Source organism: Marmota monax, unplaced genomic scaffold (assembly GCF_021218885.2).
Source record: "Marmota monax isolate L192 unplaced genomic scaffold, Marmota_monax_Labrador192_F-V1.1 WCK01_AAM20220418_F8-fsc00020, whole genome shotgun sequence".
NCBI lineage: Eukaryota > Metazoa > Chordata > Mammalia > Rodentia > Sciuridae > Marmota > Marmota monax.
The window spans coordinates 7,683,675-7,709,796 of record NW_026692912.1 but is presented as its reverse complement, the minus strand read 5'-3'; the positions used below and the strand labels follow the sequence as shown (position 1 = coordinate 7,709,796).

Below are 26,122 nucleotides of genomic sequence, written 5' to 3'. Positions count from 1 at the left end.
AGAATAAAATATTCCTCACAATCTCAGGTTAGTAAAAGGCCTTAGTAAGTACCAGCCACCCCACAAAAAAAATTGATAACAAATTGATTATTAAAACTGATTATCAAAAGATTAATATTTGAATAATAAATGATAGTACAAATGAGGTTAAAAGGCAAACAACAAGCTGGAAAAGTATTTACATCCTATAATAAGCAAAGATTTAATATTCTGATCACGTAAAAGCTCTTACAAATAAGAAAATCGGGTCAGTGATATGAACTGGCAAGCCAAAGAAGAAATATAGATAACTAATAGGCATAAAAAGAAGCCCAACCTTGTTAGTAATCAAACAAATGCAAATCAATATGGAAGGTAATTTTTCACTTCTCAAGCCAACAGAGCCCAAAGATCAGCATCCAGGGTTGGGTGGGTACAGGGAAACAGGTGCTCTCATTCTGTTAGTAGGGATGCAAATTGCACATGCATTTCACCACTGTGTTACTTTATTTTCTTATCTATAAAATGGAAAATAATAGTGCTGGGCAGATTTACATGTGTAGACAGAAGAAAAGCAATTTTATAGGACTTTGGTAGCGTGGGTCATACTCTACCCTAAAGTTCAAGATGGAATAGAACAGTCTTCGCATGCTCATTGCAACATTGCTCCAAATATCAAAGCATCAGAAACAACCTAATTGTGCATCAATAAATAAATTATGATCCTTTGGCTACTGAAAATAAAGACGGAGAACTTTTAAGTACCAATGTAAAAGATTTCTACAACATACTAAGTTTTTATATTTGCGTGTAATACAATATTATTTAGTAAAATAATATGTGTATGGAAAAATATTTGGAAGAACCATGTCAATCATTAGTGGCTATTGATGGGGAAAGGGCTGGAAGAATTGGGGGGAGGGGTCTTGATTTTATTCAGTTCCGTTAAATTTAGATTTATGTTTGTGAGTATATGGTGCTAGGGATCAAACCCAGGTCTTCACCTGTGCTAGGAGTTATGGTTTGGATGAGGTGTCCCCCAAAAGATCATGTGTGAGACAATCCAGGGATGTTCAGAGGTGGAATGACTGGATTGTGAGAGTTGTAACCTAATCAGTGGATTAATCCACTGATATGGATTAGCTGGGTGATAACTGTAGGTAGGTGGGGAGTAGCTGGAGGAGGTGGGTCACTGGGGGGTGCATGCCTTTGGGGTTTATATTTTGACCCCAGGAGAACAGCGTGATCCCCCCCACCATGGCTGTCATGTCCTGAACTGCTTTCTCCACCGTACCCTTCCACCATGAAGTTCTGTCTCATCTTGGGCCCAGAGCTATGGAGTTGGCCAGCCATGGACTCAACTTCTGAAACGATGAGCCCCAATAAGCTTTTCCTCCTCTAAATTGTTCTCAAGTCTTTTGGTCACAGCAATGAAACAGCTGCCAAAAGCACCAGGCCACCGTTCTATTGCTGAGTTATACTCACAGTCCAAGTTTCTGTTTCTGTTCTGTCTTTGAGGCAGGGTCTTGATATGTTGCAGGACTGGCTTTGAACTTGCAATCCTCCTACTTCAACCTCCTGAGTAGCTGGGATGACAAGCGTGCACCACCCATACCTGACTTCCAGCCCAAGTTTGTAATTTTTGTACAAGTTTTCTAGAAGTGTGTTTCAGTTAAAGCACAAATATAATGTTAAATAAATAAATATTCCCATTCACAATATAAATAAAAATCTGTTACCCACAAGAGATAACAAAAAATGTGCAAGTCACACATGAATTTTGTTTTCAAAACTTTGCCTGGGAAATATTTTTAAAGATTTGCATAAATGAAGAGATATGATCCTATTCCCAAATGAGAACATGCTATTGTAATGATTTTAGTGCTCCCATTTTTATAAATTTTAAAGTATACTGACAATAGGAATCGCAAAGAGATTTAAAACCACAATGAGACACTACTTCACACCCACTAGGATGGCTATATTTTTTTAAAAAAATGGAAAAGCATAACTGTTGGCAATAATGTGAAGAAATTAGAATCCTCATACATTGATAGTAGAAAGTAAAACTGCACCGTCTTTTGGGAACAGTCTAATGGTTCCTCAAAAAGTTAGGCACTTGACCCAGAAATTCCATTCCTAAATATGTGCCCAATGTCCATCAATAGTTAAACAATACATGGTACAGCCATATGATGGAATGATATTCAGCCACAAAAAGAAATTAGGGATTGATACAGACTACAGCATGGAAGAATGGGGGATCATTATGCTAAATAAAATAAAGAAGCTATTCACAAAAGACCAAACATATGATTCCATTTATACGAAATGTCCAATATAGGCAGATCTATAGAGAAAGAATGTGGATTAGTGGTAGCTTAGGATGGGAGGAGATGGGGGAATTCATGGCTGACAGCTAAAGGGTATGATTTCTTTTTGAGATAATAAAAATGTCCTAAAATTGATTGCAGTGATGATTGTACAAATTTGAATATGCTAAAAACCATAAACTCATATATTTTAAATGGGTGAATTGAATGGTATTTAAATATCTCAATAAAGCTGTTATCAAAACAACTTACAGAATGACTATCTATAAATCAGAATTACCTGTAGCTTAAGAAATAATAAAAATAGCCAGGTGTGAGGTGGCTGAGGCAGGAGGATTGCAAGGTCAAGGCCAGCTTGGTCAACTGACTGAGACCCTCCCTGTCTCAAAATAAAAAATAAAGAGGACTGGAGGTGTAGCTTCATGGTAGAGTGCCCCTGAATTAAATCCTCAGCACCACAAAAAAAAAAAGAAGAAGAAGAAATAAAGAATAAAAATTAAAAAGTAACATACAAATATCTTTATTATATAAAGAGCTCTTTGGGAATAAATAACTAAATGATAAACAGCCCAACTGAAAAAAATGGCAAAAGATTTGAACAGACTATTTCCAAAAGATGAGATATAAATGACTAAAAGGCATATAAATAAATGTTCACATCTCTAGTGAACATATTTTAAAACATAACAGTATGCAGGGTACATACGCCCTGAGTGTACAGGGAAATGGACATTCTTTTACCAAGACTTCTTGGTTCCCTGGAAAGCAGGACTTTCCGTGCTAACTAGGGCAAGACCCATCAAGGCAGGGTGAGCTGTTCCATCTAAGGTGGGGCTAGAGATTGTTCCAGGCCTACTTGGAGGTAGGCTCAAGAATCCATTGCACACCTACCCACCCACTGACCCAGAAATTCCAACAAAGCGTTCGTTCGTTCTTTCAACAATTATTTATTGAGAGTCAAACTGGATGCTGAGCCCGATGCTGGGGACACCAACATTTATCTACAAGGATTTTTATCTCAGGTGTTTGTAACAAGGAAAAACTGGAAACAACTTGAATGTTGACCTGCTGGAGATGGTTTAAATAAAGCACGTTTGATCTACATAATGAATTACTCTGCAGGCACTAAATAAAAATGATGTTGTTAAGAATAATGTGGATATACTACATGGAAGAAAGCAGGTTAGGAAATTGCACCAGTAACCCCAATTTGGAAATAAGATATATATGTGTGTAAACAAATGCCTGACAAGTTAACCCCCCAAAGTTAACCGTGGTTATCTCTAGGTGCTGGGATTAGGCTCATTTCCTTCTCCTGGTTCATCTGTATAAATCTTTTCTTCATCATAAATATAAATTACATGAATCGCTTTTACAATCCAAAAAAAATCAACTGCATGAGAAATTATACTAATAATCCTGCCATGCCCCCAAGGGACGAGGTCCCTAGTTAGGGGGTGACAGGGTCACACCTGTGTTCGCTGTTCCACGTCATGACAGCCTCTCCTGTTAGCATTGTAAGAGATGTTCTCGCCACCACCCTCTGATCATCACAAGTCAGCGCGACAGGTGTCCGTGTGTGCTCTTGCCTCATTTTGTACAACCCTACAGCTACTAATGCCCACAGAGGCACTGGACCCCTGGCCCCTCTGCCTCTATACCCACAAGCCTCTAGCTGCCTCTGCCTGTTCCCAGGGAAGGGCAGAGAAAGACCCTAAGGGGAGAGGCCCTCACTCCTGCAGGCCAGTTCTATGCTCCTCCTCCCTGCAGAGAGTGCAGGAGGTGACCAAAAAGAAGTCAGCAAGGGAGGGGACATCAGCAAGGGGAAGGCCTGGTGCTGACCGAGGTCAGAGCACAGAGTGGACTAAGGGGGGACTCCTCGCCTGCCAGGCGACACTCAGGAAGCCCGACTACATCCGGTAGCAGGAGTTCCCAGGCCTTGTGAGCCCAGAGGCAGCGAGAGAAAAACTCGCAAGGTCTCAGGCTGCCCTCTGAAACAGCAGGAGGAAGACTGCCTTCCTCTGGAACCTTCTCCCCAGACTAAGTGACTGCAGGCCAGTCCTCCAGCCCTGAACCTCCAGGGCCTCCCGGTGGGGAGGGTGGGGGAGGGGAGGGCTGCTGCTCCAGGACCTTCCCAGACCTGAATTCTGTGACTCTGTGGGACTTCCTCACAAAGGGCGCCCGGCAGGAAGAGGAAGGGGGCCAGGAGTCTCCACCCTGCTCCCAAAGGGGCCCCCTCCTCTTCCCTCAGTTGTGGTTCCCACTTCTATTTTTAGAACAGACCACAGGGGAGCGCCTCACCTCCCCAGCCTGCCCCCACCCTTGGAGCTCCAGGTAAAACAGCGGCCCATTCATTCGGCTCCAGCAAGAACATGTCAGGAATTTCTAGACAAGCTGGCCACTAGACAACCTCTCCCTAAGCCATTAGCTGGCCTGGTTTCTCACTTTTCCATTACAGCCAAAGCAGTGGCTTGTATTTCTTAATGACAACTCTGTGCATTGCTGAGAGACGAGGAGAGCTATCTAAGACCATCTGTGCCCTGCTCTGTGCCCCCAACCCTGCAGAATCTTCAAAACCTTGGTACCAGCTGTGTGCCCTTGGCCAAGTCTTACCTCCCAGTTGGTTTGGTTTCTGTAAATCATCTTGTTAATCAATTGACCTCATTAGGGAACAGGGGAGGATTATTTATTTATTTATTTATTTTAGAGACACCTTAGAAGAGTCTATGGTTAATTCTAGTTATTCAACATAAATACTGACTTCTCTGCTTTGGGATATGTGCTGGGTTGTGGTCCCAAAGTCTTCTGGGGGTTAACCATAGAATGTACTTTCCATTGGAAACCGTGTCATAAATCATGGTCATCTTCCTGGGCTACTTTTCCCTTAATGTTCTTCCATGGAGGAAAAATGGTAGAAAACTAAATTTGCAATAATAGAATTAAACTCAAATGGAAAAGCACTAATGTTTAAAAGACACCTTTTAAGAAACTTTATCTTCAGTAGTATTGTCTGAGGGATAAGGGACAGATGTTAAGGGCAATGAAACAAGTCCACGACAACTTCTGGGGAAGGTCTGCACGAGAGAGACTTCCGACCACTCCAAAAACTGAGCACTGCACACTGATGACCATCAATTCCACTTGAAGTCAGCCTGATGCTGTAGACCAGAGCTGGTAAGGTTAAAGACACACGTGTGCACCTGTCGCTGTGAAGTTCAAACGATTCCTGGGTGTGCCAGGCCACCTGAGCAGAAGGGAAGGAGGGAGGGGAAGGTTTTAGGTTGAGAGTTCCTTGTGCTGGCCTCCCAGGGGAGCCTGGAAGAGGCGGCCCTGAGTGAGATGGAGGCAGGTGTGGGTTTAATTTTGGGCATCTGTGATGAGGACCCCAACTGATATAAGATCCACAAGCAAACCTTGAGTTATGAGTGCGTGATGGATATTAACATGGTACATGTGCACGTTTCCACACACATACTCTCTGATGTCTGCTCTTTCTTCCTCTTAAGAGTCCTGAGGCTTCCTGCCCATTCTCCCCTCTGGAATCCAGTGTGGAACTGTCCCAAGGGATCAGGTATGTGTCTGGAGACAGTGACAATGATGAAGAACTTGAACTAGTTCCAGCTGTCCATCAAGGGCTCTATCCTCTTGGAGGAGGTAGCTACTCTATACTGAACGTTGTGGTTCTTTCTGAATAGTTTGGAATTTGATGAATCCTGGAGACCATTAAAGTTCAACTCCTTCATTTTTCTTGGTAAGGAAATGGATGATTAGAGATGTAAAGCAATTTGCCCAAGGTCACATAGTAAGTACCAGCAAAGTCAGTATTTGATCCAAGAGCATTGGAATTCTACTTTGGTTTTCCACGAGACAAGTGAGAGGGGGGAGCCCTAAAACGTGGGGAAGAGAACCATAATAGCAGCTCTGGTTAGGCTTCCTTTCCCTCTGAGGAGACTCTGGTCAGCATGGGAACATGGTTGCTACCCTTGACTCTGATGTGAATCTGATTAGATTGCCTCATAAACCCCTTGGGACTCCAGCCCTGCCCTGGTATCTGCAAAGCAAGGGGCAGGACAATAAAAAGAGCTCTGAGCAAGAGAGTCCTCTGACCTGAAGTTCTAGCCCTAGCTCTGAACTTGCCCATGACCCTGGCCAAGTCACTTCCCCTTTTGGATCCTGTTTCCTCCTCTAATTTCCAGAACATGAGAGGGTTGCACTGGGAAGCCCAATACAACATCTACTGCGCACCTACTATGGGCCAGACAACAGCAAAAGACAAATAAAATATGCCCTCCACTTGCCCCCCAGGGGCTTGTAGTATTGCAAGAGAGAGCTCTGCTGATACACCATGCTCAGTATGAAAATCCTCTGGGAAAGCGCTTCAGGGGGAGGCAGTGGCTTCTGATACATGCCTGAGAAAGGGGTCTCGAAGGAGGTGTTAAGCCTTGAAGGTTAAGGATCGAAGCCAGCACAGACAGCACAGAGGTAAAGCAGCATCAAGCAGAAGGAAAGCCTATACATGAATGGGCACTGGGACGTTGGAGCAGGGGACATAGCTCCCTGTGGCCAGGCTCAGGGGCAAAGCAAGAGGGAAGAGCAGCCAGGAGAACCTAGAGACCTGGGCTTTATTCTGAGGACAATGGCCTCCCTGATGGCTTTTAAGCAGGAGTGTGACTGCCCAGTCACCCCAGCCCTTCCCAGCTGGGATGGTCTGTGGTTGCAGGAAAGCAGCATTAGAACCGAATCATCCAAAGCCAGGGTTCTGGAGCTGGGCTACCTGGGTTGCAATCTGAGCCACCCACCAGCTGTGTGACCTTGGGCAAGTTTCTGAATTCCTCTAAGACTATATACTGGGCATAATGGGAGTCAATGTGTAACAGAATAATGAAGCTCATAATACCGTAGTGAGGATTAAAAGAGACACTGTGCGTCAAATCTGGGCACTGTGCCTGGCTCACAGTGTGAGTGCTCATAAAATTACCTAGTGTTATCATTCTAACCTTAAACCAAGATCTGGGACCAGTTGGGAGGACGGCAGGCAGCAGGCAGGCTTCAGAGACAGGCTTGGGAGAAGACAGCTGAGACAGAATAGAGGGTGAGACGAGGTTCTGTTCCTTGAGAGTGACAAAAGAATAGCAAGATGGCAGACCCCGGGAGCAAGACGGAGAAGACGGTCCACCCACAGCCAGACCAGCAGCCAGGAAGGGAGGAGAACCGAAGGGCATCTGGAAAGAGCTGAGCTTGTTAGAGAAAACGGTCTGCCTCTTTGAGGGGAAAGCTAAAATCCAATCCATTTGATCTCCGCACGCCCAGGGTTGAGACCTTAAATCAGTCAATTAGCACAAAACCTAGCAGAGGGATCAGCCCAGGCAGGCCCTCCCCTTCTGTTCTCAGCTGGCTCAGGTCAAGGCCTCCAGCGGTACAGATGCTCCACCAGGCCTTCCTGTCTGGGCCCCAGGGCCGTGCCTGCTGATCCTCTTGAATGCCAGGCTCCAGAGGGGAAGGGGCATAACCCAGTCATTCCCAGTGCCCCAAGAACCCGTCTTAGGAGCTCAGTCTGCCTTTCACATCAGACTTGATTCAAATCTTTTGGGAAAAGATTGATCTTTTCAGCCTGTGCCATCCCACAGGGAAATGAATACTGGAAGTTTCTTCTTCAGTCAGCAGAGAATAAGGACTCTCATTGTACTTGTCCCCAAAGCATCCCCACAACAGCTAGTGGGGCCACAGCTTCTGACACACAGGTAGCCACCTCCTGCTTCCTCCTGGAGGAAGTAAATGACTTCTCTTACTTCTAATCCTGAAAGCAAATTTTTGCCTCTAGAAAGAGTGATCGATCAGACTGGAGGACTGGTTCAGTCTTAGCTTGAGGGCTGGTTTGGTCCCTTACCAGCTGTGTGACCTAAGAGAAATCACTTAACTTCTTCTCCGAGGGTTGGGCTCTCTCATCCAAGAGGCCCAGGGGACATAATGCCTGGGGACCCCAGCTGCCATTTCCAAATCTTACGTTATCACTGTGAGAAACCCTCCCACCTTGCAAAATTACCTGCACCTTTACTTTGTAGAACTCTCTTGGTCGCTTGTGACAAACGAGGGCTTTGGTGGCAGAATTTAGGGAAATAAATTAAAGAATAAAACAACAAGACATACACAAATAAATGTCATTATTTCCCAAAGGTCCATGTTGTCCCAACTCCTAAAGGGGCTCAAAGACCGGGGCATGATGGCTTACAGGAGAGATGAGTGTTTCAAAAGACCCGGAGCCTGAGACCTAAGAAACCATGAAACAGGATCAGAGAGTGTGTGGGGGAACTAAAAGGGTCACTTTGTATTCAAATGACACAGATGGCCTTTTCAACAATAAATGGCTGTGCTCCCATGCTCCCAGCTCCTGGGCCCAAGACACCAAACCAAGACAATTGGCCCATCAGGAAAGAGGCCATTGTGTGCTTCTTAGCGTGATTTATGTGGTGGGGAGGGGCCCGGCCACGTTTCCCGTGATTATGACTCTCAGATGCGATTTTGATAGCTTGTGCACCATCTTGAACGGCTGGGATGGATTGGGATGCTGAAGAGCGGTGGCCACCAGGTCATATTTCATCTTCTGGAGCCCATGGAGCCAAATTAATTGTTGCATCGATTCACAAGGCAGAGCAGCAATGGCACTGTGGCTCACCGCAGTCGCTGGGCAGCCCAGGCCCACCAGCAGCACAGGTCCGCTTCCCGGCCCTGGACCTGGATGGGAGCATGCTCCGCCTATTAGCTCATCAGGACAAGCTGGAAGGCAAGCCCCGGCGGGGGGCTGGGTACTGTGTTCAGAGTCTCCATTTCTCTGTGGCCAGAGCTCCTGTCCTCTGCACCTGTCTGCTGGACAGAGCTGGGTCACCAGGCCCAGGGGAGACAAGCCTGCTGCCTTCCCAGACAGGCGATTCTCTCGTGCCTCCCATTCCCCTTAATGTCATTTTGTGAGGGAATCAAATGAAATCAAAGTGCAGCTTGCTGTCTGTGCAGACCCAGCTGCTCCCTGCTCCATTCGCCCTGCGGGCCGAGCCCTGGCTGGCAGAGGTGCTGAGTATACCATCCAGGCAGCGTCTGTCTCCCTCCTGGGCAGGGGCATTAGCCTGGTCACCAGCAGATCTATCCCACCCCCCAGTAGGCTGCTTATTCAGCACGTCTGCTCTTCCTTACACCAGGAAGAGGGAACATGGAAGGTAAGAGGCATATCCTCTTCTAAGCTACCAATCTGGGGGTTCAGGTGGCCACAGCAGCTGTGCAAACTCACAAGGGCACAGGAACCTTCTCTAAAGACACTGACAACACAGAGACTATCCAAGGGCAGGGGCTTCTCTGGCCAGAGCCATATCTCCAGCCTCTCGGTTCCCTTTTCCTCTGCAAATGATGCTGGTCTTACATGTACCCTTTTGTACATGAGTGTTGTCCCTCAGACCTGTGACCTTGGCAGTAGGAAGGGGTATGAGAGCTGCCTCACCCTGAGCTCCAGCAGGGGCTAAGGCAGGCAGCCCACAGGATGGGCTCCCATCATTGCCCCTCAGTGAGTCTTCCTTTCACCTCGTGATAGAACAGTCCATGAGAGTCCCTGAGCCACACCCAGCCTGTAGTCCCTGACCCTTAGGAGCTCTACAGAAAGCAAACCAAGCATGTCCAGAGCTGGGTTCCAGTTTCCCATGAGACCACTCAGCATAGGATGGAGGGGTTGCATGGGCAATCCCTGCCAAGGTCTGGGGGCTTTGAACCTTCCCACCTTGGCCAGGCTGAGCATCACTGGTCCCACCTCTAGGAACGCTCCAGAATTCAGCCCAGGCCTGGCCACAGGCAGCTTTCTGAGGAAGGTTCCAAACCTCGCTCACACCACTGGGAAAACAAGATGTGCTGGAAGATAAGGGCAGGTGGTGGAGCAGGGGTGGGGGACAGGGAACCATCTCTTCTCATCCTAGAACCTGGCATTCACATGCCCACCACCCCAGTCACCCTCCAGGACAAATCATCGTCCCTCACCCAGAGGACTGAAGAGACCCCTAACTGACCTCATACATCCTCTTGGGCCCCACTATCCACAATCTGACCTTGTAGAAATGTACCTGAGGCTCTGACACCCTTCCTCAAAAGCCCTCCATGGCTCCCACTGTATCTAGAATGAAATCAACAAAACACTGCCTAAGTCCTATCCAGGCTGGCCCTCACCACTAGGGGCAGCACTCCACGCTCCCATGGTAGGAGTCCTCCACATGCTGCGCCTTCTGCCTGGACCATGCTCTCCCAAGACCTTAGCTGGCTTATTCCTTTGCCCTCCACTTTCCTGCCCCTGCAGAGCCATCTGGACACAACGCCCTCTAGAGGCATCCATTAGCTTCCTGCACAGATTCTCCCAGCTGTGAGTGCTTGTCGGTGGTGATTTTATTTAAGGTTCCTTCCCTGCTAGGACTAGAATCTGGATGAGAGCTGTGGCCACATCCACCTGGTTCTCCATAGTACCCCCCAAGCTCCTAGCACAGAGCCTGGCACAGAGGAGATGTCCCCAAATATCCAATGAATGAACGCCCGAGTGTGTCCAGATGAAAACGAGTGACTGGGTAGAGGCACCTTCTGGCCGCAGAGGGTCAACCTTGTCCACCAGGGCGACCTCGGCGTAGGTGCCCAGATGCCGTTTAGTCTCCTTCTCCTTGGAGGGAATGAGCTTCCGAGTCTTCTCCATCTGGGCCTTCCTGCCACCGGTCTGCACATGGGCCGGGGGCCTCTGGCGCCACTGCTCCTGTTGCCAGTCCACACATACCCTCGGGACTGCTCCCTTCAGATGACCCTAGGCCCACCATCTTGGTCCTCTGTTTTGGGTCCAGTTGAGGTGAGGTTACTGTGTGGTAGGGGACGCCCCAGAAAGGGTTAAGTTGCCAGAAGCAGAGTCCCGCCCTTGGGTTTGCTCAGCCAATCAGAGTCTGTCCTGATGAGGTAAAGCTTCTATCCTGGGTAGCATTGGTGGAGTTGGCTGGCCCCATCTCCTGCTGGAGAGAGCCGTAAGGGTGGAGTTTCTGTGGAACCAGACAGAACTGGAATTAGCTCACTGTCTACTCTCAGGCCAGGCCTGCCTGGCTCCACGACCTGCCTCTGGTCCTTTTTAAGGCATTCAGACAGTCCCCAGCATCTCCGAGGCCCGTCTCTGGCTGCCCCAGAGGAGACGACAAGGTAGCACACACCTCAGCATCCCATCTGGGAGGAGGCTGGCAGCCGGAGCGGACCCAGGAGGCCTCAGTTTCCCCGCCTGAGTCCTGAAATCCAGCAGGTGGCTACCAGGAGGTGGCATGGAGCAGTCCTCACACGTGCTCAGAGCACCAGCATCAGCTTCAAGAAACAAGGACCCCAAAGGCATCTTCCTAATCAGACATCACTGACAAACCATGGCGAGAACGACCACAGGCGCCAGTCCACAGAGATCTTCTCGTAGGCCACTTGGCCAAGCACATTACCAGCGCAATCCTCAGAAGGGCCCTGTTAACCCATCCACTTCACTGATGAAAAACTGAGTCTCAGAGAGGCTACGTGGCCCGCCTGAGGTCCTGTCACCACTATGTTATTTTGAAGTATCTGCTGCCTTATCTGTCTCTGCCACTAGACTGTGATCTGCCAAGGACAGAGTGTGGCAAATTCCTCTGTGTAGTTCCCAACATCTCCCTGGTCAGCCCCAGGACTGAGGCAAGACTACTGCGCTCAGAAGGTTCCAGAAGCCAAGCCTAGCACCATGCAGATGGGAGTGCTCCAAGAGGATTCCCTGCACGGATCACGAATACACAGCCACAGCCCCTGGGACCACTCTTAGACCTGCAGGCAGGGCCTTAGTGCTCGGATCACCACTCCGATGCCCTTGCCACCTCTCCCCAATCAGAAGAACTCCATAAGGACAGGGACCAGGTCTTGTTCATCTCTGTGATCCCAAAGGACCTAAACCAGCGTCAAGCACAGAGAACACATCCGTTATGTATGTTTGATTGACTGGCTCAAATAACCCACCGCTGCCTCTCCCCACCAGCCCGGAACCTCGCTGGCCGCAGCGGGGACCAGCTCCGTGTTGCTCTAGATGAGAAGCGTCACAGCAGTGCTGGGGGATCGCGCGGAGAACTCAGTGTGAGTTGTGCAGACGGAAGAAAGCTGAACGCCCTCCAGGGACAGGTAATGAGGCAAGAGAGGGGCAGAGTTCCCCAGAGGAAGGAGGTTGTAAAGCAAGAAAAAAAAAGCTGGGACAGGAGAAGAGCCACCCCACTGGTGGTTGTCAACAAAGAGCGAGCAGGAGAAAGGCCACGGAGTCCCCAGACAAGGGATGCCAAACAGCCAGCTGCTGCCGGTCTCGTTGGTCCATCCTGCCGTATGGGACCCTGCACTGTCAGGCCACAGGCACCTTAGACATGGCCTAGGGAGCCGGTACTTGCCCTTCCACCCACAAGTGGAGATAAGGTCTGGCCTCAAAGACAGTAGGTTTCATGGGAACTGGGCCAGAAGCCGGAAGCAGAAATCCTCAGGAGACTGGATGGCCCCAGGCCCTCCGCTTCCACGATCATCACCTAGCTGGAAGTGCCCAAAAACCACCTGACCAGTACAGAGGGGACCGGCTGAGGCCATGGTGGGCAGTAGTTGATGAAGGTCACACAGCATGGGTCTCTCCTGTTCCTTGAGTCCCTCTTCCTCCCTTTCCCCATCCTTCCCAGCAAGCGTCATCTAGGTCATTTTCAGGGCAAATCACACTTATTTCAGTTGGTGAACTGGAAAAGAAAGACCTTCGCCATCCTTGAGATGGCTGAAGAATTCCCTATCCCAAGGGGCCAGGGACTCGGGGCTGGGAAGGGGCAGCGGGGTTCTAGGCAGTTGCCTCACAAACCTCTCTTTCCCCAGGAGGCATCTGGATGGGGCGGGGTGCTTAGCAGCGGGAGGTGGAGCGCCCCCCTAGAGAACACAGAGGAGTGGAAGGACAGCCTGGGCCGACTCCAGGGGTCAGGCAAGCAGGACCTTGGTGCCGCAGCCCAGCCTTGGGAAGGAGGTTTACGGTTCCCCTGAGACAGGGCAAATATATGATAGGGTGGGCCGGCTGGCAGCCACCTGGGCCTGTCACCAAGGTCACTAAAGCCTTCCTGGACTTATTTCAGCTGGAGAGAATTGTATTTATTGGAACTTCTCTTGGGAAGCCTCTGTAAGTGGCCAGAAGGAGTAAGTTGCTAAGGCTCTGAGTATGGTAGAGGCGGGTGGGGAATGTTGAACCCAGAGACGTCGGGGCCACCTCACTAGAGTGGCTCCATAAACTGCCTTGTACGGAGGGTGGGCTGGGGGAGGGTCAAGCCTGGGGCGGGGCCCGTCTCAGGCCCAGCAGGCAGTTTTGGGGATGTCCCAGAAGCTGGGTGCCTCCTCCACCTTCTCCTGCCGGCTTCTCCACTAACCACTTGTACAAAGGGCTGATGGGGCAAGGTGGCCAAACTGCTACCCACTCGAGAGGCCCATAGATCTTGCTGGGTCCCTGAGGCCAGGACCTGGGGCCCAGCCAGGTTGAGCCACCTTTCAGGGTCAGCAACTGTCTCAGACACAGTCAGCTTCCGGGTGCTCGTGACCCCACATATCGCGAGAGGCTATTACCAACATGCTCCAGAGGCAGCCAACTCTGAGGCTGAGACTCAAAGACCTGTTCCCCCACAAGAGAGGAACTAAGCCCAAAGAAAAGAAAGCAGGGGACCATTCAGACATTCAGCACCCCCTAGGGCTGCCCCAGTGAAGGGGGCTCAGCCTGGACTCTGACTGTGGCCAACCCCAGATCAGTGGGGCAAGACCAGCCTATAGCCCCAGACAGGCCTCTCCCCAGAAGAGGAGCCTGACAGTGGGACCAGCCGGTGCTGCCTGGGAGAGGGCAATGCAGTAGAGTGACTAGCTCAGGGTCACACCGCCAGTCAGTGGTGGAGTGGGACTTGAGAGGCCCATGTCTTCCCACTACCCTGGTCAATGTGAAACACATCAACTCTCAAGTCCAAGATGATGAAACTCTCAGATTCTCAGTCTCTTTGGGAACAGCTGGGGATTGTCTGTCCACCAGTGACAGGAGAGGCTGCCAGACACCTCTCCCACCTCCTGCTCACAGCCCCCTCCATGAGCCTGGGCGCGAGGCCCCCGCAGGCCTGAACACTCCCAGAAGCAACAAGTCCAGCCGGTTAACAGGCTGCAGCTCCCTCTCATTTCTCCTCTTCCCCCAAAGCCAAAAGCACCCTCCTCAGCAACTCTCATGGCCAACCACACCAAATTCCAAATGGCCAGCATGTTTAGTAAGAGAAGGGATCTGAAAACCTTACAAATGAAGGCGTAAAACTGTGCCTTATGGAGGCATCCAGGTGTCAAAGGGCCAACACGCGTCGTGGTCCATCCCCAAGCCCTTGGCAGTTACCACTGGCAGTCTCCAATCTTCCCTAGCTGGCCAGTCCCCAGCCCCCAGCAGTCCAAATTCAGCTCCACTTGGCTCTGGCCTGCATTGAACTATGATAGGTTCTGCCACAAACACGTCTGCCTTGGGCCAGTGCTAAACACCAGTGCGCTGCCCCCAGGCACAGCCTACCCAAGGGCAGAGGGGCCGCCTGCCTGGCAGCAGCAGGGAAGCCAGGCCAAATTAAACCTTGCCCCAGGCGAACCCAACAGCAGAGCCGAGGACTGATGGATCTTGCTCAGTTTGGCTCCTTGGCTCTTCCCGAGCGATGTCACGCTCACTCGACAGACCCGAAGAAAAGCCCAAGGGGCAGACCTTCCTGCTCAGGCAGCCTGCCAAGAGCCCGGTGCCCAGATCCCAGTGCCAAGCCCAGGCTGGCCCCCAGCTCAAGGCGGAGGCTCGAGGACCAGGCTGGCAGAGGGGAAGCGAGGTAGCCTGGGCCGCGGCGGCTGGCGAGGCCCTTACCTTCCTCCCCGGGGGCGACGCTGCCAGCTGTTGCTGCTTGGCGATGTTCTCCGACAGGCACCAGCACACTCTCTTCTTCTGCTCCTGCGAGTGCGCCTCCAAAGTGAATAAGCACTCTGCCTTCTGACGTCAGGGAAAACAGAGAGAGGGATGGTCAGGGCTGCTCCCTGGCTCGAGGGGCTCCCAGGCCCCAGCCCATCTCTGGGCTCCAGAGGGCGAGGCTGCAACGGGGAAGGGAGCGTCCGTCCGCTAAGAGCCACAAATGCACACTAATCCCAGGTGACATCAAGGCAGCCAGAGGAGCAGGGAAAGAGTTCTGGGACCAGCTGGGGAGCTATGGGCTGGATTGTGTTGGGGGAGGGGAGGGAGGCAGTGGCTCCCAACACAGTAAAGGCCTGTGGAGAGCTGTGGGACAGGGACCAGGGACAGTGAGGTCACCCCCGGGGCAGGCAGCACAAGGCTGCAGCTGGGGAGCACTCGGGGAATCCAGAGGGCCGAGGTCTCAGGCTGACGCTGTCTAGAGCCAGGGCCTCCCTGCTCCCCCACTCAGCACACTCCTCTATCACAAGGTCAAGGTGAGATGGATTGGATGGATGCTGAGCAGAACCAACCCAAGGAGCAACTCAAGTCCCTTTGAAAAGTGCCAGGTGGGCAGTGATGCTCCTCTGCAGCCCACCATGGCCTGGCACGTGAGCTGGGACTCTTCCATGACAGTTGAGCCCCACTGAGGGTAGGGTCACCTTGGGCACAGCTGTCATTTTAATAAAATCCTTCTAGGAAGGCCCTTTTCACCCGGCCCAGCCCTGTGCATGGAAGTACTGACTTTAGCAAGCTCTGGCTGTGAGGAGGAACTTTCAGGAAGAGGTCAAACCCAGGCCAGCTTTGGCACAGGCACAGGGACACTGGCCCCTAAAGCATTCAAATCTTGAAAGGGGTAGGGTGGAGCCAGGAGCCCAGGGTTACCACCAGCCACCAACCAGGCAGGTGTTCTGATCAGGGCATGAAAGTGCTGACACCACCAGAATTTGGTTGTAACCTCAAAATGCTATGATGACGTGACCTCAGCCCAGGAAGCTTGGGGCATGAGCTGGAGGGAAAAGAGAAGCAGGCTGTGTTTCTACCTGGTCCTTCCTCACGGGATTTGAATTCTGCCTTTGACACTTCCTAGCTACCAACCTCAGGAAAATCAGGAGTTTTCTGTAACATAGGACTGATAATGATCTCACCTACATCCATTCCCAAGCTATTAGGAGACCAAGCTAACAAGGATGATCTCAGGTATCCTCATGCAAAAGCTATTGTTATTATTTAATAATTTATTCATTTAGTGCTTATTGAGCACCTAATATGTATCAGGGTCTCTGCTAAGCATTGGTAATAAAGATGCAAATAAGATTGACTAAGTCCTTGTCCTCAGGTTAGGAGGTAAGGACGATAAATCATTAAATAAATGATATAATTTAAAATGGTGAAAATGTCACAAAGGTCATACTTGAGCTGGGTGGTCAGAGAAGGCTTCTAAGAAAGGCTGAACTTGAGCTGAGGCCTGATGGTTAAGAAGGAGACAGCAAGAAAAGTGGTTTGAGAAGTTCTTCTGGGCAAAAGGGACAGAAAATACAAAGGCCCTGTGCTGGGGGTGTTCACTGGTATTTTCTTCCTCTTTTTAAAATATTTTTAGTTGTTGATAGACTTTTATTTAATTTATTTATTTATATGAGGTGCTGAGAATCGAACCCAGTGCCTCACACATGCCAGGCCAGTGCGCTACCGCTGAGCCCCAGCCCCAGCCCTCATTGGTATCTTCTAATAGCACATTTGGGAATTTTTTTCTCTGCCCTACATCAAATCCAACCCATAGGATACCATCCTTCAGGGTGGGGCCATCTCCCACCCTGTCCCCAGGGTGCCAGCCATTCCTCTGCCACAGACAAGTACTCAGAAGCTGATCTTCCTAAAAGCACCGAGAAGAGAGGGGAAGAGCCTGCTGGCTGACCTCAGAAAGGCCACTCTAACCCTCCACCTCTCACTTAACCAAGGAGCCCTCTCTTCCCACTGCAGGGGAAGGTGCAGGACCCACCCAGAAAAAGAGCAAGATTCCCCAGGAGGAAGCCCGTGGGGCAGGCACTGACCAGAGAGGCTCAGTCTCTTTCAAATTGGAAAAAAACCACCACTCCAGAAAGCTGGCCCCGGCCTGATCCTTCCAGCCCTGCAAATTCCTTCATCTCCCACAGTCTTAATGTCCTCTTTCTGTTCTGAAGCAGGAATTCTGCCTTAATAATAATTCTTTTTATCTGATTATCATTTTTAAAAAGCACTTTGCCATCCATGATCTTGTTTTGATCTTGGCAATTTCATGGAAGCGGAAAACTAAGCCTCAGAGTAGCTAAGGGCCTCGCTGAGTCTTGTGGCCAATGAATCCCAGAGAGAAGACCCCAAGCCTTACAGAATTATTTGCTGAGGTTTCATCTCCAGAACCTGGGGAGGCCTCACCACCTGGCCAAGTGCCCTTGTCTGGCAGGACTGCTCTCTCCTGCAGACAAAGCCAGAAGCAGCCACAGCACCAGGCCATCAGAAGAAACTATGGGCCAATGGGTCCCCCAGCAGCGTCGGAGTTCACTGGTAGCTTTTATACCACTATCTGCTCCACGCTCCAGCAGGGCAAACCCTTCCCTGCAAAAGTATGAGAAAACTTCCCTAGGCTGGAAGGACCCTTCAGAGAGACAGGGCTACCTCCCTAATTCTGAGACAGCTTCCTCCCACCCCCCAGCCCCCACAGGACTAAGCACCTTCCCGGAGGTGCCTCAATATTTCTTCCAATAATCGTGTACGGTAGCAGCTGTGATTATTCACTGACACCACAAGAACCACCCCTTTGGGAAGCCATGTTGCTCCACTTGGAATGGAAACCCAATCATTTGTAATGATTAAATGGAATGCTAAAAGATTCTGCTGCCAAAGCACTTAGCCCAGCGCCTCCTGCGGAATGTCCCTTGGAAAGCCATATTTCCCTGCCTGGCATGGCCACCATATTGCCTGTGTCAGCAGCAGAGCATAGGGCTGGAACCCTCAAAAATGCTGGAGGACCCAGAAGGCTTCCTAGGAACCACGGACAAACCCAGGCCTGGCCCGGAACAGGGGCTGGCTGTCTTAGATGGGAAAACATTTTGAGGAGCTCAAGCTTTGCAGACTGGCCTGGCCAACAGGAAGAGCAACGCTCCAGCACCCTCCAGGGAAGCTGAATCTCCATCTCCCTCAATCTGCCTAAAGTGGGGACCCTCATTGCCCTCTCTGCCTGCACATGTGAACCATCTCTCAGACCAGTGTGTGCTCTAAGTGACCCAACTTGTTGGTTTCATGCTGACTTGAACTTTTCCCTCAATACCAGGCTCCAGGGTCAAGGCCGTGAGCCATGCAAAAGGCATCCTCACATAATTCACATAACCCACGGGGTGGTCATCCACGCACAGACCGCTCAACAGTACAAGCCCTGAGCAAATGGCACTGGGCCCAGACCCCTGCTCTTAAACATGGCCATCCTCAAATCTAAACAGACAACCCAGCTCCTCATGGCTTCTCTGAAACCCCCATCTTGCCTCACCTCCTTGCTCCTGAATTAATTTCACTTAGATAAAAACCAAAACCTTTTCATCTATGGCTGAAGTTTGTTCACTTGCTTTGGCGAGCATGTTCTCACTGTTGAGTTCTCCTGGCAAGTTCTCCTAGTGCGTGGTATGGGGAGGAAGGAAAGTCACAGCTGTTCCCATTCTCCAAATGAGAAAACTAAGGCTCACAGGGATTAAGTCCGTCTCAAGCCTCCTCCTGAGCCTGTGATCTGTTGTGCTTGTATCACTGTGTAAGCACATCACAGAAAATGTGAGTTTTCTTTTTAAAAGATCAATAAATCATTTGTTGTCTCGCTAATGGAGGGTAAATGAATATGAAAAGCACTTCCTCTTGCTGTGAATCTGATAATAATAGTAGCTGCCTCTCATTGGGCACTCTGTGCCAGGCTCTGTGCTAAGTGCTTTGGATGCACTGTTTCATTGAATCTCATTTAATCATTACAACCCTGCAAAGTAGGCCTCCTCGCCTTGGGTCACAGAGAAGTATATAACTTGCCCAGGAAAAGGCGAAGCCAAGATTCGAATGTAAGTCCTCCTTAGTCCAAAGTGAGGGAATGGTCCCTAGCCTACATGATCATCCACCCAATGCCCCCTGTGCTCCCATGCCCATCCTGGGCTGCATCTGTCCCACGGATTTGCAGGGGCTGAGGGACACCTGTCCAGGGACTAGACCCAGGACTAAGGACTGCTTAGGGTGACCTTCCTCTGGACTTGGAGCTGGGGAACAATTAGAAAGCTGCTACCACACAGGCAGTGGGGTCCTCTAGTGCAGAATGGAAACACCTCTCCAAACCTTGACTCATCCCCCTGGTTTCTGCTTAGGGCGCCACTTGCCCATCAGACAATGAAGAGAAGTCACTTGGTGGAAGTTCCAACTAAGACGCGAGTTTGGGGCCCTCCACGGAACCCAAAGCAGCCCTGTGGAGACTGTGCCAGCTACAGAGCAAGCAGGCGTCTGTTCTCCCTTGCATTAGACTTGCCTCTCATAAATAGAACCCATTAGGAGAAGAGAGACTTCCAGCTGCTTGTGAGCTGCAATCTCCCAGCCCCCTGGGGTCAGATCACCTGGCACTTCACTGAAATAAAAGGCCCCAAATCAATATCCCTTCTTCACTCTTTGGAGGGCTAGGACACCACAGATCCAATGGAGCAAAAGTGCTTTTCTCTGGGAAAAACAAACCCAGCCTGGCAGGAAGCTCTCTTGGTATTAAAGGTCCCGGAGCTGCTGGAGAGAATCAGAATCCAGAATGACAGCGCTAGGGGACCAGCCTGGATCATGGCTTCTCCTGTCTGCACCCTGTGCGCTTGGCTCTGTAGAACTGGACACCCCCCGGCACTGAAGCTATTCCCTGTGTCCCAGTGGGAATGTGGCTGACCCAGGGGAGGACATCCAATGCCCTTGGGTCTGTATTCCGGGCCACTGAGTCCCCAGTTCCTTCTTGGGAGTCCCCAATTCCTTCTCAGAAGGGTATATTCCTCTTGGCCAGCCGATAGACCATGTCCCACCCCCAAGGTCTGAACAGTGTGGACTCTCCCACCAGTGTAGACAGGTTCCCAGGACTATTGAGTGAAGCAGACTTAAGGGGAGGCAGAGGGCAGGAGTGAGCCTAATGAGTCCCTCCTTAGAAATGACGCCGCCCTGCCCACACATTAGCAGAGATACAAGATTGAGAATAGAAAATTCACTGAAAATTGAAAAGAACTTGTGTGGCTCAGTGGCTCTCAATATTTTCATCACCAAGGACCTCTTTGGTTAACCCCCAGGTTTCACGATATTTTTTCTGCCAAGTCGTATCAAGCAATAAGTTGTTTGCCTAATTTTGCTCTGCATCCAAAGCACCTAGCACAGAGCCTGGCACAGAGTGCCCAATGAGTGTTTTTCTGGAGCCTCCTCCCTCCTGTTCGAGGATCCCAAAATCAAGCATGTAAGCATGGGATAACCAGGAGAGTCCACCTCTCTGAGCGGGGATCCGTCCAGCCCAAACACACACACTTCGTGTTTGCTTTAGCCTGTGTTATCTGGCCTAGGGAATGGTACGATCACCTTTGGGGCCTTTGGGGCCTTTGGGGCCTTTGGAAACACTGATGAGACCCCGTAGGAGTGGAGTGTAGGTGTTACTTCCTGGAAAAAGACAACCAAAAGAGGCAGGTGCAGGAGCCAGGGCAATCTCTAGAGGAAGGGCTGCTAAATAAATAAACAGGGTGAAGTGCAGCTGTCGGGCTGCGCCCTCATTATTCGAGCTGAGCAGGAGATCTCAGGAGCTGTCCTGAGCGCCATCTTGTCCACTGCTCTTTCCCACAAAGCTAAGAGACAGGGACACTGACTGCCATTCTTGTTCAACAGAGCAAGAGGCAGCCCTTCTGGATTTGCCCTGGATCGTGCAAGAGCCTTGGGGAGGCCAGCATCAGAACCCTCCTCCAGAACCCGGCCCCAGGTCTTCCCTCATGCCCCAAGTTCAGAGAAAGGGACTCACCTCTGCTAGATACAGCACACAGAATTTCAAGTCTTCTGAAGAACCTTTGAAAGAACAAAAAGTAAGGCTGGTGTTAGCATTGGCTGAAGAGTCTCAGCTGGGACACAGCCCAGCTGTCCCAGCTGTCTCGCCCCGAAGGCTGCAGGTGCTGCTTCCTGGGAAAAGCGGGAGCAAGAGGAAGGCACAGGGTGCAGAGCCCACTAATTAGCCAACCAGGGTGATGCACGGTTGTAAGTCGCCCATAGGTCAGCGTGAAAGGCATCCCCAGGAGAGGCACCCTGAGCACCCTTTGGGCATCCAACAGGCAGGCACAGGGAGCTGTCATAGATCCCAGGAGGCCTCCTCCTTCCTGCGATCCTGCTACCAGGGGCGTGCAGGCAGCACACACCTGGGTTTCCCTTTAAACACCCCAATTGCCTTGGCTATTCTGAAATTCAACAAGGAGCCATTTGGGACCTGGAGGTGAGGAGCTTGTTTCCCTCCAAGAAACACGGGGGCCAAGGAAGGGCAATCCCCAGTCACGGGCTTTCTGAGTAGGTTTCCTGTGTGTTTTCCTGGAGCCTCCTCCCTTCTGCTCGAGGATCCCCAAATCGACCATTTACCAACCTCTGCGCCTGCAGAGCGCTGGAAGGGACTGTCAATCATTCCCTTCTCCTCCAGCAGAAGAGCCAAGGCACAGCCCAAGGGCCCAGAGGTGACCCCCAGCTGTTGGCAAGGGCATCCTGGAGGAGAACCTTCCTGAGCTAGAACTCAAGATGGGAAGGTGGAACAGCCTGAGCAAGGGCGAGGACAGCGAGAAGCAGCAGCTGTGTCCAAGAGACATCGAGTGCAGAGGAGAAGCTGCTGCCTCCTCCAGGACACCTGCGCTGGCCACCGGGCCAGTCCTTAGGCCCTGGCAGCACTCCCCATTGGGACACTTGTCTGAACACAGGACGGGGATGGATGGAAACTCCCTGCACTTTAAGCAATCGACTTTAGCAGCAGCCTGTCACTTTTGAGGACGCAACCATACAGCAACGCTGAAAGCCCCAGAGATCTCTGGAGTGCGACAGTGCTGTGGTCCAAATGTTGCTTCAAGTGCTTTCCATGTATCAGCTCAAGAGTTGCGGGGTAGCTCAGCGGCAGAGCGCTTGCCCGCCATGTATCAGCCCACCCCACAAGGACCCCAAGACGGGGAGCCAGGGGTCAACTCGGCAGCCTGGTCCACAGCCCGCCTCTCAAGGCCTACCTCGAAAACACTGGGCACAAAGCACACTCCGCAACACACACTTGAAGCAAAGAAATTGTCGAAGAACCAAAATTTGTCACAAAGAAAAGGCAGCAAGGTAAAAATAGAAATTGTGGGTCAAGCCAACTCCCTAGTAAAGCAGAGAGTGGGGCGCTGGTGGGTGAAGGCCAGGTCCCCTCCAAGCAGGAACACGGGCAGTTCTCTGGGCCCAAATCTCCTGAGGGCCAGAGCCAGACAAAAACAGCCCCAGACTAAGTGGGGGTCTACTTCGGACTAGGAATAAATCTTCCTGATTTCCCACTGGAGACGGGCTGGGGAGGGAGGCCTCCTGCCTAAGAAATCATCATGTTGAAGGAAACTAATTCCAAAGCTTCTGCTGGTTCCTTGTGTTGTGGCGGGTGTGAAGACAAAAGGAGGTGGTTTCTTCCTTTTAAGAAAACACCTGACTTTCCAGAAGCAGACCTTAGTGCAGAGGCAGAGCCAAAGAGATCTATGGAGGAAGAATGATAGAAATTCGGGTTTTAGAAGCTGGCAGTGAGGACGGAAGGCTCTAGGAGGAAGAGGAGCGCCCAGGACATGAAATCCTCGAGGAGGCAGGAGCGAGGCTGGGGGGCCCCCCGCGGAGTCTGCTGTGAAGCCAGCTCCTGCTGCCCTGACCTCCCTGCATTGCTGCAAACTTCCGCTGGAATCTGCTCCAGTCCCAGCCGGGTGCTGGCAGCACTGTGACAGAGGATGGAATGGGGGCAGCACTCAGCATGAGTCAGAGCCTCATAAAAGAACGACAAACCAAGGGAGCCTAGGGGGCCAGGGAGGAGCTACTGCGGCCACCGAAAAGCAGGGGCAAGGGGGCTGACCCAAAGAGAGCCTCAGGGCCATGGTTTGGGTCTGGAATGTCCTCAAAAGCCCATGCGGTGGACAGGGTCCCCAAATCAGCAAGGTTCAGAGGCGGGGCTTTTAGGCAATGATTGGATCACTGGTGGGGACTCTGAACTCATCAGGGGATTGATCCATTAATCCACTGACAGCTTAATGGACCACTGAGAGGTGGGACCTATTGGAGGGAGTGGGTCACTTGGAGGGTGTGCCCTGGAAGCACTGATCTTCCCGCAGCCCCTTCCTCTCTCTGCCTGGATGCCATCATCTGAGCAGCTCCCTTCTGCCATGCCCTACTGCCACCATGCTCACCTCGGGCCCAGAGCAATGGAGTCAGCTAACCACGGACAAAATCCTCTAAAACCATGAGCCCGAATAAATCTTTCCTCCTCCAAGTTGTTCTTGCCAGGTATTTTAATCACAGTAACAAAAAGCTAACACACTTCCCTCCTGGAACATTAAGACTGGCACTTGCCTCACACATGTGAGGCACTGAGTTTGATCCTCAGCACCACATGAAAACAAAAAAGACTGGGGCTTTTTGAACTACTGAGAGGTGGGACCTAGTTGGAGGAAGTAGGTCACATAAAAAGACTGGGGCTAGTGTGGAAAAGAGACTCTGAGGCAGCGTGTGCTGGGGTTTTCCTCGCAACATTCTAACTGCCTCCGCCATTTTGAAGCTCAGTGGGGAGCCATTAACAGTTCCAGAGTGGGCCTCCCTTCCCAGGAAGGAATGCACGGGCCTTGCAGGGCCGATCTCTAAACATGAGCTAAATGGAGCCCAGAGGGGCCTTCCTGGCCCAGGTCTGACCCCTCTGTTATTTTCCCAGAGCCCTTTCAGGCCTGGCCTAAAATCCCAACTCAACCATTCACCAAATCCTCTTCACCCTCTGAAGCAGGCCAGGAGGGCTGCAATCTCCATTCCCCAGACACACAGACCAAGGCCCAGGGAGGGGAAACAACCTGTATAGGGCACAGTGCGTCGGTGGCAGAGCTGAGATTTGACCAGGCGTCCCACCCCCAAAGCCTGTGTTCCTGACTGCTGTGTCACACTTCTGCCCTGCCACACAGGTCATTCCGCCAGGCTGGGAGCTCCAGACAGGGACATGCCTCTTCCTCTGCTCTGGCCCCAGTGGCGAGCACCAAGGTGGGCCCCGAGGACAGGTCAGCAAATGTCAATTGAGACTTAACTCCGAGTACTCTAGCAGCTGGGACCAAAGCCACTGAGTTCCCAAGTGAGAACCTGGCTCCTCAAGGTGGCTAGCGAGCCCATGAGTCAGCCGGACATTTCCAGGACACGTCTGGGAGACCAGGGCAGGCCGGGAAGATACACTGTGGGCGTGATGCTGGCCGCCTGGGAGGCGGAAACACCAAGAGGAGCAGAGCCAGCAGGCGGCAGAGGCAGGAAGAGACCACAATGGGCCCTGGCTACCGGAGATGTCCCAGTTGTTAGCTCCAGCCTTCTGCCTGTTCCCATTACACTGCCATTCCGGCCTCCTGAACTCGGGGAAAGCTGGGCAGGAGGGGGCAGGCAGGCTTGAAGAGACCACCAGCCAGGAGCCGAGGGGGAGGGGAGCCACCCCCAGCTCCCAAACTGCTGCGTACTTCTGGTCTCCTTTTAGTCGTGAAGTCAGTCCCCCAACAAGCATTTGTGCGCACCCATAATGTCCCATGCCCTGGCCAGGCCCTGGGAGTGTGCCTGGCCAGCAAAAGTGAGGGCTCCTCAGACAAGTCACAAGGGAGTCCTTGGTCCCTAGGGTCGGGTGGCTTCTCCACAGACACAGCCTTTTCCGGCCCCAGCCTACAGGAAAGGCTGGATACACCCCTTCTTTACATCTTCTCGGCCCCAAATGAATTCTGTGAATGTATTAACTTGAAAGAGACAACAAGAAGCTTAGGAGCTTCAGGTGGAGACCATTGTGCCCCCAGGGGCTGAGGCCGAGTGTCTCATGGCAGCCTCACCAGGCTCCTGCTCCAGCACCGAGTCTCGCAGGAAATCAGGCGCCAGGACTCAGAACAGCTCCAACCCTGAGAGGAGCAGAGGGGGCGCTGGACCTCGTGAACCTCTGGAGCCATCTCTGGGGGTGGTCGGGGGCACTCCAGGGCCCAAGTCTTACACACCAGAGCACGCACCCTAGCTGCCCGGCATCATGGAGCCTTTCCTTCACCCTCAACCATTTCCCCAGAGGCTGCTCCAAACCGTGTCAGGCCTGAGGTCTGCCCAACAAATCCAGAGCAGGCACATCTTCTCCCATGCCAACCCTATGCCAGGCTCTGATGTCCCTGGTCATCTCTTCTGAGGCACACTGCCTTGGCCACCCTCACTCCTCAGCCCTCTGCAGGCAGAAGTGGTCTTTAGGTCAAGGAGGCCACGCCTGCACCAGACTGTGGCTGACACACAGCTCAGCATCTGGAGAGCTCTCCTGCCTCATGACCAGGCCCCCCCCACCACCCTGACCATGTGTCCCTGTGAGGGATGGAGCGCACCCTTCCTCTAACTTCAAGTCTTGGGTCTGGGGGCTCCAGAGGGGGAAAAAACAACTGACTCCCAGTCCAGGCCCCCCAAGGGGTGGAGACAGGGCAGCCTGGGCACTGTCCATCTTCTCCCAGCACCCATGGGGGTCCCAACAGAGGGTGTCAGGACTGGAAGCTAACACAGAAGCCTGACCCAACCCTTGTTTCACAGTCAG

General features: G+C 51.5%; 1 protein-coding gene across 4 annotated transcripts in view; it reads right to left on the bottom strand.

The window, feature by feature from the left end:
- Positions 1 to 26,122, bottom strand: part of Rgs3 (regulator of G protein signaling 3) — a 117,119-nt gene that overhangs the window by 37,713 nt on the left and 53,284 nt on the right. For 2 of the 4 annotated variants that reach the window (XM_046451269.2, XM_046451272.2), the window contains 3 exons: positions 21,332 to 21,375; positions 15,235 to 15,357; positions 3,240 to 11,353 (listed from right to left, as the gene is read on the bottom strand). In XM_046451269.2, the coding sequence (XP_046307225.1) occupies positions 11,246 to 11,353; positions 15,235 to 15,357; positions 21,332 to 21,375 (275 nt within the window). In that variant the 3' untranslated portion in view covers positions 3,240 to 11,245. Of the gene's footprint in view, positions 1 to 3,239; positions 11,354 to 15,234; positions 15,358 to 21,331; positions 21,376 to 26,122 lie in introns of those variants that run through there. The other 2 variants (XM_046451267.2, XM_046451268.2) reach the window with 1 other exon arrangement.